Genomic DNA, 18377 nt, shown 5'->3' with positions numbered 1-18377 from the left:
TTTTAACACAAGGATATAAACTTAAACAGCCTATTAAATTCAACTACTGGGAATTCGCATCCCCTGACAACCAGAAGAGGTATGATGCATATTCCATCTGATATTCCATCATGGTGCTTGATTGCGAGTTGGAGACTATAATACAAGAAAAAAAAATAAAAATAAAATGTTGTTGTCTCGGTTCCAGACCAAGACAAATCGTTAAAATTGACGAACGTATTATAGACGACAAACTGGTTACCAGCCACTGAGCAACATCTGTAGATAAGAGTAAAAAAGTAGTAGATAGTATAGTAGTAGAAATATCAACACAGTTAACTTTTAAAATAGTTTTTAATGTATGTGTCATTTCTGTATGGCATAATGGCTGGCGAAAGGTTTGTACTAAATTAACACGTTCATGCAAGCATCCCACTAAGTCCGTCAGATGAGGCGTTGCGCATGGTCTTTCCATACAAAATTAAACGACGTTCATACACGTCCCGAGAAATATAAAATAATTACCATACATACATCTTCACACTAACGTTGTATAACGTCAACGTATACATACGTTTTGTCACACAAAATAAAGATTGCACCCTGAATTACAAAAAGAACGTAATTATACGTCAACGTATATATACGTTCCGGCATAGTTCATAAACATTTTGCTTGTCTATTAAAGACCTAACGTCATAACACGTCAACGTTTATAGGCGTTGTGCCACTAAACATGTATTTTATCTATTGAATAAGTAGCCACGTCTTATCACGGTACCGTGAATATACGTTGTGCTTTCTAGTTTAGTTAATACACTCGCCAGAAATACTAGAACGTGTATAAACGTTAACGCTTATAACCGTTGTGTCACAAAAAGGTTTTTTAAATTTTGTGCTTATGTAACAACGTTTTATCACGGTAACGTTGGTGTACGCTGTGTTTCAGAGCATAGTTTTCATATTAGCTAGTAATACCGAAACGCACGTGTACGTTAACGTATGTTTACGTTCTGCTGTAAGAAATTGCTAATACACGTTTTTAATACAAAGGGACGCTTATGTACGTTGACGGTTATTCATGTAGTGCTACAAAACATTGCATCAAGTTTATTTTTTTAATGAACAAGGACGTACATAATATACGTTTCGTTATTTTTCAGTACTTAAGCATTGTAAAGTAGTTTTTAGGTATTATTCAGTCAATAAAACACTAAAGGTTATGTTTGTTTTTATTATTTTTCTCCTTTTGTCCTTTGAGCAAATAGGGTTTCATGAGATGAAGCACAAGCTTTTCGGTTTTTTTTTTCCTTTCTGAACCTCGTTTTCAGCGTCTTTTCCGGCATACATCATTAAATTTAGAACATAACCATCTGATGATGTCAGTTCGTAGAATTTTATGCCATAACGGGCTTTTTTGCTTTTTATATATTGCCGGCATGATAGTCGACCCCGGAATAAGAGCAGAGATTCATCCAAACTGAGATCTCTGTATGGCTTATAACAATCTCTGAAGTTCTTACACAGCATTTCAATAAAATTCACAATTTTTTTCTTTTCCTTTTGCTGTTAAATCTGATGCACATAGGCATCTTAGAATTTGTTCAAATCTTCTTGCTGACATTATAAACACTCATCCACCACTGTTCACTCACTGTTCACTGATCACTGTTGATCCACTGTATTACCACCCAATATTTTCTTCATTCATGCATTTTACATACAGATGTAAAATGCTTTCGTTTTTGGGGAATTTTTATTTGACCCATAAGCAAACACAAACCGAGAAACTTACGGACTTCTTCTTGGTTCGTGTCTTTAAAATTGTAATGACGTGTATTCCTGGTTGCTGGTCTTTTTGACAAACAAAGTGCTTTTCCATAGGCGTTAGTGCATGTTACAATATAGTCAATAATATTAGGTGGGAACGTTTTATGAAAAACATCTATGACCGTCGTACCTGGACCGACATTAAATTGAGCACCCGCAGAAAGGGCATCAAATTCAAACAACGGTATATCCGCTTTTGTAGTTTCGCAGTCATTTGGAGCTTCAATGTCGTTACCAGACTGTCTAACATTACCCTCTTCCGAGATTCCGGTCGGATTATTTCTTTGGGCATCTTCAGATCTTGGTGGCATTAGTGACGCACGCGGCGAGTTATTTCTTTCAGCTTCAACCGGATTCGGTGGCGGCGGCGACGCAGGTGAGTCATTTCTTTCAGCTTCAACCGGATCCGGTGGCGGCGGCGAACCAGGTGAGTCATTTCTTTCAGCTTCAACCGAATCCGGTGGCGGCGGCGACGCAGGTGAGTCATTTCTTTCAGCTTCAACCGAATCCGGTGGCGGAGGCGAAGCAGGTGAGTCATTTCTTTCAGCTTCAACCAGATCCGGTGGCGGCGGCGACGCAGGTGAGTCATTTCTGTCAGCTTCAACCGGATCCGGTGGCGGCGGCGACGCAGGTGAGTCATTTCTTTCAGCTTCAACCGGATCCGGTGGCGGCGGCGATGCCAGAGGTGACTGATTTCTCGTACAAATTGACATATTTTCTATTTCTGTCGGGTCAGGAAGTAAAGATGAGATTTCTAAAACATTTATATCACCCAAGTTGTTCTTTAAAGTTTCTGAAGGCAAAGAAATTGTGTCTGCACTGTCATCAGCATGTTCAACTTTCGCCTGTTTTGTTTTAGGTTTGTTTGTGCCATTGTTTGAAGTGGTTGAATGGGAACGTTTAAGAGCTAAACGGCGGCGGCGATGAGAGTCAAAAATACTGCTATTACTTGAAGCTTCCGAAAACGAATCGGTTTCGTTATCATCGTCATTATCTGTACCAGCTTCAGACTCAGACCTGCTCCCCAACGATGGTTTAGTGCGTCTGCAACAAAATTCCAAATCACTAACAACACTGCTGTCTGAATCGTCAGAGGCAGGATCATATTCTTCATCGGAGCCATACTCTCCATCGTCGCTAAATGGGTCTGGTGTACTTTGCCGTGACGAGACATTATCTTCAAACATTTTCATTAAAGCCTTGTTCGTCCGTTGTGGTCGTTTCTCCTCCTGCAGAAAGTAAAATTATTTAAAACTATAGCTTCTGCCCCGCGACTACGTTCGCTCACATCGGAATCCCGCGAGAACCTTATTGTTTCCCGAGATAAAAAGTATACTATGTTCTTCTTCAAAACATTACCAATTTATGTTCAAAATTTCATTCAAATCCGTGAAGCCATTTAGGCATGAAAGAATAACAAACAAATAAACTTTCAATAATAGTAGGATTAGCTATTACCCCGCTATAACGTTCGCCCATGTCGAATTCCTGCCCTGCCTTTAGTTTCCCTTTAATTTCATGGAATTCCATGAAATTTTGCACCAGCGGTTTAGGCGTAAAAACGTAGCAAACAAATTTTCAGATTTATAATATTAGTAGGATTTATCAGCTCACAAGAACCCAATAACTGACACCTAAATTGTTTATCACAAAATTGTATATTTAGATAGTTACCTGCCTAGTTCTTATAAATAAAAAATAACTTACCGTGTCCATTTCAATAGATTTCGTCGTATTTTTTCTATTGCAGGTCTCATTTTTGTCTTTTCCTTTGGGTCGTCTTTTTTTAGATTTCCTCTTACTTTCCATCTAAAACAATAAAATTAATGAAAATTAAATGATAGTAGATCAAAATTATTACCGAAATATAACTTACAATACACAAAAACATCGAGAAAATTAATGTTTACTTACGACGGTGATTTCGCGCGTAATTGGTTTGCGTCGTGTTCCCGCTGCGAGCGCAACAGCCTCACTGACAGTATGGCGGCGCGTACAAAGGTCACCGTGTGATGACGTTGTGCGTTTGTGGTGTGGGTACTTGTAACTGTGTGAGTGACTGGGAATCATCATGAAATAAAACACATTTCCAGTGGCGCTAGAAGTCCGAGATTTAGATATGGTGTGGCGCTAGTACGTAGTTTTATGATTTTTATACGGATATCCAACGTTCTTGTACGTTCTACGCTTTACTCATGTTTTTATTTCGGCGTGATAAAACGATGTGCTACATCACTTAGATTGATTTTCGACGTATACCTACGTTGTTAGCATGAATGTGTTAACACTTGTAAGTATAGTTACTGTAATTTCTTTCATGACAATAAAGACTTTTGAAATCAATCAAATCGGTAGATAGTCATCATCCCCCTAGCATTGTCCCGTTTTTCACAGGGTCCGCTTACCTAACCTAAAGATTTGATCGATCCGGATTTTTACAGAAGCGACTGCCTGTCTGACCTTCTAACCCGCGAAGAATCAAAATCAACCCAAATTAAATCAGTAGATGGTAAAAATATTTTAATTAAGATAATAAAAATAATTTGAGTTTGAGAATAAACAGATGTAGGTAGGTAACAAATTAATCGACAGCGACAAGTTCCAAGCTTTAGACCCAACAAAGTCACAGTTAAATACGATAAGACAGACAAACCAAACTAAAAGCCAAGCTAAACCGACACCAAACGCATTTCAAACGAGTTCTAAGGACCCAATAATAATTATTTGCACTTATAAAAGTAGACTTGTTCAAATTTATGTATCTCTTATCGCTTTACTAAAAGACCGATTGGATTTACATTTTTCAAGCTATCAACAGCTGGTTTGACAATATTGGTTACAATAAATTTTCTAGTTATAAAACGGGTCCTTGCGAAACTCGAGCGCAGTTGGAACGAGCAAGAGCTATGTTTGTTCGGTGGTTGATTGGAAACTGTGTAGCTGTTAGAATTATGATTGCTGAACGTCACAAGCTCGGTTGTTTAGGCAAATTTTGATTTGCTAGCATTGCTTATCTTCGTGTTGAATTTTGAGTTGGAGTTTCTGATCTGGACAGTGCTGCTGCTTTAACGTTAAGACCGGTATGAAATAACATAATTTATTATTGAAATTCTTATTTCTTTTCTTTGTGCCGTGGCTAGTCTAGTTGGTAGAACGCTTTCCCTTCACTTTGAGGTCGCAGGTTGGAATCCAGCACCGGCCTAAACCAATGATTGTCAAATTTGTTTTCGAATTCATGTTTGGATCATAAATGATTATCACGTGCTCAGTGGTGAAAGAAAACATCGTCAGGAAACCCACATTCCCGAGAAATGCATTTTCGGAGGTATGTGACCTAACCTGTATTGGGCTGGTTTTCCCTTCGCGAGTTGGAAGGTCAAACAGGCAGTCGCTTCTCTAAAAACCTGTCAAATCTTCAGGTTACGTAAGCGGACCGTGTGAAAAACGGGATAATGCTGGAGGGATGAAGATTATTGAAATTCTTATAATGTGCGTATTAAAGCCGGTAAGTATTTAATTCTAAACACAGCAGCAAGATGCTACTAAATAGTACGCTTACTTATCTACATGAAAATATCTATACCTACCTCATCGTCATCCTCCTGCCCTTATCCCACTATAGGTGGGTCCAGCACAATATGTATTCCTCTTCCATTCATTTCTGTCAGTCGCCATCTCGGTCCTCATACCTTTCACACACATAGCCTTCTTTACACAATCCATCTACACATAAGTTTCCTCGTTATATGCCTTTCATTCCTCCTAATTACATGCCTATACTATTCTAGCTCCTCAAGCGCAGTGACCGGCGCTACTTTCAGACCCTACCAAGGTACTTATATTTAAGAATATTTTGACGAGTATTAAACTGCGATCCTCGTGTACCTACGTATAGGTATTTTCTATACTATTATGTGCTTCCATAAACATAAATGTTCTTGTTACAAATCGATTGCAGATTAGCGTTTACTCGTATCATTTATCTAAGGATATCTCATCCATTCGCACATTACACACATCCATAAGTATATAGACCTCACTAGTAGATTCCCACGATACATATTCCATGTCCTTGTTTAAATAAATATTACGTTTTTCATCTCCAGTCCATTAAATATCGACCTGATTCATTCAGTAGATCCATTAACTTTGCCTAATGGTTCGGAGGTAGACGTCAGATGTAATTTATTACCTTGCAAAATGAGTACACTATAAAGTTTAAGCAGTTACACAGGTATAAAATGTGTCTAATAACTAGTAATTATTGGCAACATACATAAATAAACTTATAATACTCATAATGTGGTTGTAATGCATACCCTCATTGATCTAAAAGATGTGTTGCTGTTACAGTTTCTTGGCATTTCGTCTGTTTAGCCATAACACCTTGCAAAATAACATAAATTCAAAATTCAAAAATGTTACATTGACTCCAACAAGTTTATCCATGGTAGTTCTTACAGAAAAATGAAAATTTTTACTGGCAATAAATTTATTTTATTCTTATTACACCATGCTGCTCCACTGCTTTCCTTAGTTTTCATTGCTTTGATGCTTTTAAAATTATAAGTTATATCTGTCATTTTCTTACTTGCCGAAAAGGAAAGGGCGGGTAATCGACAAGAATAAAAAATATGGAACACATGTTAATTTAAGCACAAATCCAAAACAATCCTATAAAAGCATTGTATGCCAGCGATATACCTATTTGATTCGCCCGGGTTATTCTTTCATTTACTCATTCTTCCTAAAATTAACAGCTGTCAATCATCAGTCCCTTTCCTTTTTGGTGGATAAGAAAAGGACAGATGTAACATAATTTAAAATTAGTAGGTGTCTGCAGGAATCAGGGCCAATGTCGTATTATAAATACTATCGTTAAAAATCCTTCGTTTAAAGTCGTAGACCGAATGTCCTTTTAAAATCCAAACCCCCATTGGTCTTCTTCTATAGTGTGGGTTGTGAGGTGGAGAACCAACCCCATCAACCCCCACAACCCCCCATTGGTAAACTATTGTGTCTGGAAATCTTGGCCGCAAGAGGTTAAGGCGTGGAGGCCAAATACTGTTTTAGATTTAGTGTCCTTTCATGTTCGCTCCAGCTTATTATTTGTCACGATTATCCGTATTTTTGGTCACCCTAGGCGCTGGCCTGTTTGGCCTTAGGCCGCTTTCATGTCACAAAAGCCTCAATCCACATGTTTATTCAAAGCCTCAATCCCAACTCCCGGGATGACAAACAGCTGAATGCGTCCTGTCATATTTATTCCCTCAATCCACTATAGAAGCAATATAGTTTAAGTAGTTCTAGACAGGTGCTAATAAAATATGTGTAATCATTGATAATTATAATCAATTTGTTAGGAAAATTGCATCAAAGTAATAAAGTTAAGATAGTAAAGTTGTAGAGTCGTACTGCATTATTGGCGCCACCGAGATGCCTATATAACTCAGATTAATTAAATAACCATGTTGTAAAATTATCTTAAACGATACTAATAAAGTTTTGCAACGCGACCTATATATTGTTTATAGAAGTAGTTCAGTTGTTGTACACTAGTGTTGCAAACAAACGGATCTGAGTTCGAATTTGCATAACATGAGCTCACGACTATATCCCAATGGGGTAGTCAGAGGTACATTCAAAAGATCTAAATCTACTATACCCTATAGATCTAAATACCCACGCCTCACTTTTCTGTTAGACCAACTTGATAGGTGATGAGCGTATCGCCGTCTATAATAAACGAGTCAACTGTGTTACTGAAAACTGCCCCTAAGATAAATTAATAAGTAACTTATTGGTGCAAGTCCGGTACCGGGATTCGAACCGGTACTCCCCATTTAAGAAGCAAGCCGATGACCCACAGGACCACAGTGACCTCCGCACACCAGAATTTGTACTGACGGGATTGCTTTTACTTCGGATCAATAAAGATTTTTGTTTGGGTTAACAGCCTCCGTGGTATAGTGATTAGAGCGTTAGGCTCACGATCAGATTTTTGTTATCCGATTGGCATTTTCATTTTTACGGATAATAGCCGGGACCAACGGCTTAACGTGCCCTCTGAAGCAAGAAATCATACTCCACCACGCTGCTCCGCTGCGGGTTGGTGGAGGTGTTTTTACGGCTAATAGTCGCGACAAAGGGCTTAACGTGCCCTCTGAAGCATAAAATCATCTTACTTCGTCAGTCAATCAGGTGATTCGAGCCTGCAAAGTCCTTACCAATCAAAGGACAGTCTCACAAAGTGATTTGGACAATGTCCCCTTCGGGAATTGAACCCGGACCTCCAGATCGTGAGCCTAACGCTCTGACCACTAGACCACGGAGGCTGTTGATGCTATGTTATGTTGATGTTAATGTTCATGCTCGTCTAGACATATTTAATATAGACTAAGCACATACGTTACTAAACCTACGTAAATAGCCGCAATAAATACAACATTAAATCATTCTAAACTACCTTCCTCCTATTATCCATTTGGATTTAAATATCAAATGCCACGGTTTAATTATGATACTGGTGTATTTGCAATCCGGCGCCCGCGCATCGCTCTGATTGGTTGATTGCCAACCTGACGCAGAAACCTCACGGTTAGAGATTTATGATTGGTCGTCGCGTTAATGAATTATTTAATAGCCCTCGTCGTAAAATTAGTGTCATCCATCGTAATACAGCCAAATAGACGCCTTATGTTTAATAATTTTAGATAGAATTAATTTAATTAATCATATTTTTTTTTTTCATCTTGGGTATGCTCGTTACACCGTCGAAACTTTCTTAACGTCTCAAGAGACAGAATGGTGAGCATTTCAATAGCATAAACCATTGATTAAAAAAGATGATTAATTCTGTAACTAGTTGAGTTAAGTGGAGGTGAGGGAAGCGCGTTGATTGGCCCACTCGAGATCTTTAACACGTCGAAGGAAGCAATCGTGATTGGTTGAAATCAGGTGGCATCAAATTAAACCTAAAACGTCTAACTCGGATGGGAATTGAACCCGCAGATCTTGTCAAACCGGGACGAGCGTGTTAACTGCACTGCAGTTGGGCGACATATTTAGCTTTAAGTAACTTTTTGTTCAATTTCTACATAAAAAAAAAAAACTATTACACCACCGTGTCCTCATCCTGTCCTTGCGAATTTTGCGATCTATATGCTGATTATGCTGACGGCTGTCATGTCTTATATCTGATTAATTTGTCAGATATATTGACAGAACCCGTTCGTCTGTTATAAGGAGTCTAGAGGTTGCAACGTCGATGGTGTTATCTCGGCTTAGAGGTCGATTTATCTAATGTTAAAAAAAGATGTATATTAATGTAGTATTGAACTAAATGTGTCTCCTATCGGCTTTTAAGTGATAGCATAAATCGTGACAACGCTCCGTGAGAAATGCTCTTGAATTTACGATTATTAATGTAGCGAAAACTGGGTTTTAGTTTTATAAAGGTTAATTGTAGAATTAGTGTTGAGATAAGTGTTTTGGCAATTTGTCATATATTTCTTTTAGGTAAGAAATTCTAGATATCTACTTTTAAAACAAATGTTATTGCTTATCATGTAATTGATGACAACAACATGTTTTAGTGACACCGTAACAAAATCTTTGGAGGATGATTCAGACCTTGATTCTGAGTTCGCAATAAAAAGTCTTCTTTCAAGTACAAAAGGTACTTTGTAGTAAAGACAGCTCCAAACCTACAAATAACCCTATAGTCCATATTCCCCAGCTGACAGCTATTTCTCGATGCCGCCGTCGACATAATTCGCGCGGCGCAAACCTATGCCGCGGGCGCTGTTCGACATAAAATGATTGATTTAGGTGCTTTAGAAATTGGCTCGCATTTTTGTTTATAAGAAAAAAACATTTGATTATGATTTTCCATATTTACATTCAGAATGGCAGTTTGTCCATATTTCCATACATAGACCTATCTACATTCCAGTCCATAAGCTAACTTATATAGACCATAGAATTTAGTCAGATGGAATAGATTCAAAATTTATAGTGGATGATCAATCAATTATTTAAATGTTTATGTAATGGTGACCTTTAATTAGTACAATGATACTCTAAATATTATTCGAAAATTAGATAAATATACATATGTTGATCTTGAAATTATTAAATATATTAGATTAATCTTGTAAAATATAAAGAATATTTAATATATATGTATTATTAGATAATATATTAGAAATAAATCTTTTGACGTGGCTGGGTTGATTGATATCAAACAAAATATTATGTAGCAAACGATACAGACTCGCACGGTGCCGACTGTAGCGTAATAAAATCAGTGTACCAAATCCCTCATAAGCAACGACGAATTTATTAAAACCATCACAGAAGGGAAGCTACAAGGAAAGAGAGGAAGGGGAAGACCAAGAAGAGCTTACATGGAACACATTAAAGAGAAGGTGAAGGAATTGGTCTTTGATAGACAATAATGGAGAATGCTACACCGACAAGAGCGTGGCTCTTAAATTACTGATGACCAAATCCCTCGTACCATATTAGCTCGTCTACAAAATATTCTACAATTTATTTTTAAGTTTAAACTAACACAGTGGTGATTGGTTTCCGTAATAGGATATTAAATTAGTGGGATATGACTTGAGTAACTAGGTGTGGTATGATTCATAGTGGTGAATCACGGGTTAAGTGTACATGGGTCCTTATTTACACACCTGATTACACTGACATACTATAGACAAATAGACTCACATTCGCTGAACCGGTTGAGAGCCTTCAGCGCTCCCCATTTGTCCGGCCAAGTAGTTAATCGTGTCTCTGGTAAATACCCTCCGAAAGAGGAGATAAACTATAGTTTAAAAGGAAATAATAATAATAATAAAGCTTTATTTCAGAAAAATTCCATACATACAAAATACAACTCACTTAAAATATAATAATAAAATTTACAAAAATAACAACACCTGACAATAATAACAATACTTAAATAACTATCATAGTACACCACTACTTTTTCCCCACAGAGAGCAATGTCCAGAATCGCATGATGTGAGAGTCGAAACTTGTCGCAATACTTCTAATGATGGTGTTAGAACTGGACATTACTCTCTGCATGAGGGAAGCAACACGTTTCCTTAATACAGCTGCAAAACCATCTGTAATGCCACCTGCGGCAAATCTACAATAAGTCACGTCAAAAAAAAACACATTCGTTGAGATTTTCTAAAAAAGTGCCCAAACCCATCCCATCCCAAACCCATCGTTGCCAGATTGAAATATCTTATGTGTTGCCCTCACCAAATAACTTTTTAATCAGGATCGAATAGTATTTTGCTCCTAAAAGATTCAGTACAACCTAAACATCAATTATGTTTTAATTTTTTTATAACACAGTCATACAAAAAAAAAATCAGACGTTTAATTTCTGTAAATTTGACCCGATTGCACATAATAGATTTTAAATTGGCAAGGGTGTTAAGTAATTATATATATTCGTTACTTCAAATCAAGATGCTGTTAAAATAAAGTGCAATATCAGTTGTACAGTGTCGTATTCTTTAATAGTTTTCTGTTTATTTTTTATTCATTTTTTTTCTCTCTATTTTGTTTCATTGCTTGTGTGAAATATGTATATGCCTCTCTCTCTCTATTTGAGAGCTGCGCTCTTGTCGGTGGAGTAATCGCCATTCCTCTCTTCTTCTTCTTCTTTTTTTTTGTGTCCATTGTGCTCAATAAAGTATTTTATCTATCTATCTATCTTCCCGTCAAAACGTTCACCTCCCGATACGACACGACCTGCACCTTCTCTTTTATTTGTTTCTCTTCCCTTAAATTTTGCCTTCTTTAATATACCTTCTATGTATATGCCTGCAAAGGCAAAATTCTGTGAGACGTAATTTGCGACTACATAATATTTATTTATTTATTTATTTAATATTTGGGAGACCAGCCAGAACAGAGCTCTCTGGCGCAGACGAGTAAGGAGACCCGACCCCAGCTAAACTGGGAACAGGGGTGGACAAAGAAGAAAGAAGAATATTTGGGAGACCAACAGCTCTTAACAACTATAGCAAAAATATCATACTTAAAAACTAAGCCAATAACAGGTTTCCACCTATATAAAACAGTAACTAACTAACATAACTAAAACAACTAACTAACTATAACTGCACTGCAACTATGTGTATAACTGTACCAAAATGTATACACACTAAAAATCTTTATCTTTATCTTTACACGCCGTCACTTAGTGTCAAGATGCGCCGCCGGTTCATCCCCACTCTCTTTTACTTTACTCCTGCAAACAGATAACTACGATAGCTCTACTGCTTCTCAAACTCCATAGCCACTTTACCGGCAATGTACAATTTATGTGATAGGCTGCAATGTTATCATTCATAATCATCAGCCCATTAACGTCCCCACTGCTGGGGCACGGGCCTTCCCTTTGGATGGATAGGGAGATCGGGCCTTAAACCATCACGCGGGCCCAATGCGGATTGATGGTTATTAACGACTGCTAATGCAGCCGGGACCAACGGCTTAACGTGCCTTCCGAAGCACGGAGGAGCTTGAGATGAAAACTTTTTTTTTGTGGTCACTCATCCTATGACTGGCCTTTGCGAAAGTTGCTTAACTTCAACAATCGCAGACCGAGCGCGTTAACCGCTGCGCCACCGAGCTCCTCTTAGTTATCATTACTTTTCGGTAAATACTGCATAAAAAATATTTTATTGATAGTAGTCGATCATACTAAGGTTTTTAGCTTTCCTGTCTTCTATCGTGTGGGTTGTGCGGTTGAGTACCAACTTCATCGACCCTGGTGTCAGGGTTACTATTGAGCCGCCAGAATCCCCTGACATGGCTCACGTAACGACTATTTACCTGCTTGCTTGCTTTCCTGTAATAAAGAGAGATTTCTTTGCATCATAGTTGATTGTTGATATTTGATTTTTTGTCCTACAGGTTATAACGAACAAGACGACCTTTTAATATACTATCGCGGAGCTCCGTACATCGTAAAGTTTGCGGACGAGTGGAATGCAAAATTGAAGTATGAATTCTACAACTATTTGCTCATACTTGTATGGCGTGCGTTTCGCACTCACTGGGCCCTTCCAATCTCTTTCGTCTATTCCGTGGTAGAATCAGGATAATTCGGTATTTAATAAGTAGTGTGAAACTTGGACACTGACATAAAAGGACAGAGAGAGAGAGACTCGAGGCCTTTGAAATGTGGTGTTGGAGGAGGATGGAAAGAATAAGTTGGACAGAAAGAGTTACAAATGAGGAAGTGCTAGTAAGAGTAAGGGAAAAAAGACAAATACTGAGAATTGATGAGGACAGAAGAGGCAAGATGATTGGACACCTAATAAGACACGACGAATTTATTAAAAACATCATAGGAGGGAAGCTACAAGGAAAGAGAGGAAGGGGAAGACCAAGAAGAGCTTACATGGAACAGATTAAAGAAAAGGTTAACGTCGTGTCTTATAGGGAAGTCAAGGAATTGGCCTTTGATAGACTGGAATGGAAAATGCTACACCGACAAGAGCGTGGCTCTTAAATTGATGATGATGAATAAGTACTACCTAACTTTAGCACCACTCGCATAATTCCATTCGGAAATTGTCATCGTAATAGTATTTAGTTTATAGTGCCATAAATAAAGTTGATTGTACAAAAGGTGCCTCAAAAGGTAAGCAATTGATTTATGTGATTTTGTTTACATTAATCATAAAATTAACGATGTTACTTGGTCATAAACTGTTGTTATTATTGCACTAAATCCGACGCAAATAAATTGACAGGTCGTAATATTCACTACTATGTGTTTACGGTTTATATCATAAAACCTTATTTGGGAGATATGGATTTTAGTAGTTGGACTATGACAAGCATCTCACGCTTCATTTATCTTATTAGGACTTCGTATCAAGAGTGGCTGCAAGTTGCCTTTGACTGTTTCTTAGGGATTCATCATCCCCCTAGCTTCTTCTTATCGTGTGGGTTGTGAGGTGGAATACCAAACTCATCAACCCTGTTGTCAGGGTTATTACTGAGCCGCCAAAGGCCCCTGACATGGCTCATGTAATGACTATAGACTTACATCACCCAAACTAGATCAAAAAGTGATTTTTGTGATATGTCTTCACTGGGATTCGAAGCCGGGGCCTCTGGATCGTGAGTGCTCAACCACTGGACCACAGAGGCCGTTATTTTTTCAGTGTACCAGTACAAGCAAATCGAAGAGTCCGGTCGCCGACAAATAGGTGAAGAGGTTTCGAAAGAAGGCGCGGCCCACAGCTAATTATATTCGTATAAACATGTTGTTTACACGTGTGAAACTGAGCTATCAATTAGCGCGGCGATCTAGTCGAGTATCCGCGGAAAGTCGTCAGCGCGGCGCCGGCGCATGCTAGCCTGTTCAGCTGGTATAGCGGGGTAGAGGGACACATGAGGGATATAATAACATTGCAAATCATGTTTTTTATACTTCCGTAGTACAATGTTGTTATGTTTCGCGACGAAGTTAGGTCGGAAAACTTGCGTTTGCTTCGTATTTCAAATTCAAAAATATCTTTATTCATATTCATATATTTATTTGTATTTATCATAATATATAGTAGGTAACAAACGTAGTTACACTTTGATCGTCATTTTTACATAAAGAACGTCTCATCTGCCTAAAACTACTGCAGCTTCTCACAACCTGTATAGCCGGTGGGGAAAAGAAGCTGCAACGAAAACCTCGGCACAGGAAACGAAACTGACTGTGGTCTTGTGGTTCATCGGCTTGGTTCTCAATGGGAGAGCGTCGGTTCGAACCCCGGTACTGGACTTGCAGCAATGAGTTATTAATTTATTTTAAGTGCAGTTTTCACTAACACATTTGGCTCGACCATTATAGACGGCGATATGGTTCACCTAACAGGAAGCTCGGTGAGGTGTGGGTACTTAATTCATCTTGCGATGGGTGTACCTCAATACCCCTATAGACGTAAGCTTATGTTATTAAAATGACGCAACAAATATCAGGTAAATAGAACAGTTTGCCTAATTGTAAATTTCGGTAGGGCCAAATCAAATCAATTTATGCTTTTTCGACCATAACAGAACATAAAAAAATACTTATATACTTAAACACATATCGTACAGATGGCCCTACCTACTCCTATGAAGGGTCTATGTCTGTCAAAGGTTAAAGTGACATAAGAATAGTGTAGTTTCAAACTAGTCAAATCAGTTACTTTTTACTAAACGTCGGAATACGAAATTACTACTGAATCTGTATGAAAGCAACCTGTGACGGCATAGAAAAACGTGACAGAACGTCCCACATATTATTCAATTTTTCTTTATTAAAATTCATAAATAAGTTAAATGGAAGAAAGGAATCTTTTTTGTCACCTATAGGTCTGTCTTTCGTCACCACTGCAACATCGCACGTGTTAGGTACATTGAACACAGGGGGTTCATCCGCCAGTATGACGACTATTTAATTAACTAGCTATGATATATCTATAACTATAATATAGAATAGTTAAACTTTAGTACTTTTGAGGTGCAGCCTATTAAAGTACCATAAAATGTACTAAAGATACAGAAGCAATATATCCTTCGCTATAATTTATTTAGTTTTGGTTTAATACCTTAACTAAATGTCCTTGCGATCTCCGTCTGCATTCTAGAACTATCGTGCAACATGTAAACCAATTTTATAATTATAATATTACAAATATATGAAATAAATAATTATGAATATTACATGTGCAAAAAGTTTGCACAAAAACGATAGACTGTGCAAATTATTATTATTTCTACTATTATTTATATTAGCATGCAATTATCGAAAATTCACAAATACTTTACTATAAAACAATTATTAATCAGCCATTCGTCGCCATGTGCATATACATTTGTCTGCATTTATATTTATGCGTTTACAATTAGTTTTTGAAAATTAATGTGCAATTAATTTAAACTTTTCATTTTAAATCGTCTTAATTCTTCTAACGTTTGTTATACACGATCTATTTTAACATATTATAAGTATGCGCATAGGCGCTGAAGTGTAAATGCGATCATACTCGGTTAGTTGAGCTAGGTAATCTAAAGTGATCAATATTAGCGTTACATAGGATATCTAGGCACCTAGCGTGTGGCGCCAGGTCTAGACTTGCCTGTGATCGATCGGTATAGTCAGTTGTGAGAATTAGTTGAGATTATAAATATTATATTAAAAGAGCCACGTGTTATGCGACTTGTAACATTGTTTCCGTGTTGTAGGTACGTGAGAGTATTAAAAAACTAATCTTGTATAGTCTACTTTGTAGTTGAAATCGACTGTAATGCATACGGATAATAGTGCTGAATTCTGGTACACACCATCGAATTTTATTTTAAGTTGTCGTCATTTTCTTAACCACCGAAAAGGAAAGGGACGGGTAATCGACAGTCATAAAACTTATGGAACATTATGTCAATTTTAAGCAGAAGTTTAAAAAATCCTTCCAAAATGTTATATTAACCAATAACCCGACAGAATTAAGAAGTTGAATTCCACGGAGTTCTCGCGGCACGGAAACCGAACTACGCACGGCGCGTATTATATCGAGGGTTTTGACCAATAGCCGCACCACGTTTATCTACGTAGATAGCAATCGCTGCGTTTATTGGCCGAAGCCCTCGATATGATTCACGTCGCGCAACGCGCGCGGCGCAGTTGCCATGCTGACCTTGCTGATCAAATTGTAATAGCAAGACTAAAGATGAGATAATATTTATCAGTGAAGAAAAATACAATTTTACCAGTGATTGAAATTTACCATTACATCTGGTGCTTAGATCAGCATGCGATGCTCTGTTGTAAGCTTGCATTGATCGATAAAATAGTTCACAGATTTACGTGGCCGACTATACCCATAGCCACCGGTGGTTGTATTCAATTAATTCATTCGCGATGCTGAGTAAATTCCTCACAGTTTACAACTCGAGCAGAATAACTACATTAGTGTAGGAATTTTGATTTCGTTACATTTATGGAAGTGACAATTTGTTTGGTCGGCTAGGTTAAACAGATGAAGACTTATATGGGCATGCGGAAAGAACGAATGAACACCTGTCTCTTACGGACGGTTCCACGGCACGAGTTCTGCGCCACGGAAGCGGCGCAAGACACTCTTCAACCACTGGTGCACAGGCGGCAGGGGTTAGCGCGAATTATATTGAAGGATTTTGACCAATAGAAACAGCGGATATAGAACGCTTGCCTCTCACTGAGGTCGCAGGTTCGAATCCAGCAATGATTATCGAATTTGTTTTCGAATTCATGTTTGGATCATAAATGATTATGACGTGCTCAGCGGTGAAGGAAAAGACCCACATTCTCGAGAAATGCAGTTTTGGAGGTGTGTGACATAACCTGTATAGGGATGGTTTTCCCTTCGCGGGTTGGGAGGTCAGACAGGCAGTCGCTTCTGTAAAAAACCTAACATGTGAAATCTTGAGGTTAGATAAGCGGATGTGAAAAACGGCATAATGCTAGGGGGATGAGAAACAACGGATATGCCATTTACGCGGATACAAGTCGTACGGGACCAACTGCCTAACGTGCCGAGGCACTGATAAGGGTGATCAGCCTGCAATGTCCTAACCAAATTAGATATCACAAATTGTGATATGTCCCCACCGGGATTTGAGACTGTAAGGAGCTCACGAATTGAGACTTCTTCAACTTTACTTCAAATTTACATGGTTGGTGGTTGCACAGTCTAGAGCAGTATCATGTACCCACTAGAACCCTGTCGCACTATCATATTTGTCATTTAATGAGACTTACGTAATTTGTCCAAAACTACGAATAAATAATAAGTCCAAAAAGTAAATGTGACATGGTTTCAAAGTGTACACATACCTATTAGTACCCGTGCCCGTACATTATGTAATAATTACATGAGTTAGGAACACTATTTTAACTCTGTATCTTTCGATCGACACACTCCGGAAATTGCTAATTTCGCGATACAATTTATTTATCTGTGGAATTTTAAGTGCATTGGGTGACGATAAATGTAGATTACAAACGTTTAGCTCGTAATTAATAGTACATAATAATTAAATTTGCGCGTTTTGGGAGGTTAAAATGGCCACATCGAAGCAATTCATCTTTGAAGGCAATATTGCAATTTACGTGGATGAATGAACGTGGATGTTTCTTTCTGATTGAATGATTTATTGTGTTGGTATTTTGCTAAAGTTTGTAGGATAAATTGTGTTGTAGTAGAATTAAATTAAACAAGTAACATAACAAGGTGATTGAACACTTGAAGACACGATGAATTTATTAAAAGGATAGAAGGAAAGAGAGGAAGGGGAAGACCAAGAAGAGCTTAAGTACATAAAACAGATTAAAGAGAAGGTGAACGTCGTGTCTTATAAGGAGGTGAAGGAATTGGTCTTTGATAGACAAGAATGGAGAATGCTACACCGACAAGAGCGTGGCTCTTAAATTAGTGATGATTGTATTGAACTAAATTCGTACTTTGCTCACCATTTGAGTCGTATAAAAATCTCAACTGATT

At 37.9% G+C, this 18377-nt stretch overlaps 2 protein-coding genes across 5 annotated transcripts in view; both read right to left on the bottom strand.

The window, feature by feature from the left end:
* The window catches only part of LOC126370736 (uncharacterized), a 303349-nt gene that overhangs the window by 38375 nt on the left and 246597 nt on the right, over positions 1-18377 (bottom strand). The window lies entirely within an intron of this gene.
* Positions 384-4090, bottom strand: LOC126370680 (uncharacterized). Of its 2 annotated transcripts, XM_050015677.1 has the most exons (4): positions 3724-4090; positions 3517-3618; positions 2288-3038; positions 384-2236 (listed from the first exon to the last, which is right to left on the bottom strand). In XM_050015677.1, exons 1-4 carry the CDS (start codon positions 3880-3882, stop codon positions 1683-1685), a joined length of 1566 nt encoding a protein of 521 aa, XP_049871634.1. In that variant the 5' UTR covers positions 3883-4090; the 3' UTR covers positions 384-1682. The 2 variants fall into 2 exon arrangements, with proteins under 2 accessions (XP_049871634.1, XP_049871633.1); XM_050015676.1 differs by having other exon boundaries at positions 384-3038.

The sequence above is a fragment of the Pectinophora gossypiella genome, chromosome 11, assembly GCF_024362695.1.
Source record: "Pectinophora gossypiella chromosome 11, ilPecGoss1.1, whole genome shotgun sequence".
NCBI lineage: Eukaryota > Metazoa > Arthropoda > Insecta > Lepidoptera > Gelechiidae > Pectinophora > Pectinophora gossypiella.
The sequence above is the reverse complement of the archived record's forward strand: the minus strand, read 5'-3'. Positions and strand labels throughout refer to the sequence as shown.

What these genes read in the sequence shown, in the direction of transcription:
- LOC126370680 (XM_050015676.1), bottom strand. Translation starts at nt 3,882, where the DNA reads ATGATGATTCCCAGTCACTCACACAGTTACAAGTACCCACACCACAAA. An exon ending in TTACGCGCGAAATCACCGTC is followed by an intron (nt 3,619 to 3,723) that starts GTAAGTAAACAT and finishes TTATTGTTTTAG; the next exon opens with ATGGAAAGTAAGAGGAAATC. An exon ending in AATCTATTGAAATGGACACG is followed by an intron (nt 3,039 to 3,516) that starts GTAAGTTATTTT and finishes TACTTTCTGCAG; the next exon opens with GAGGAGAAACGACCACAACG.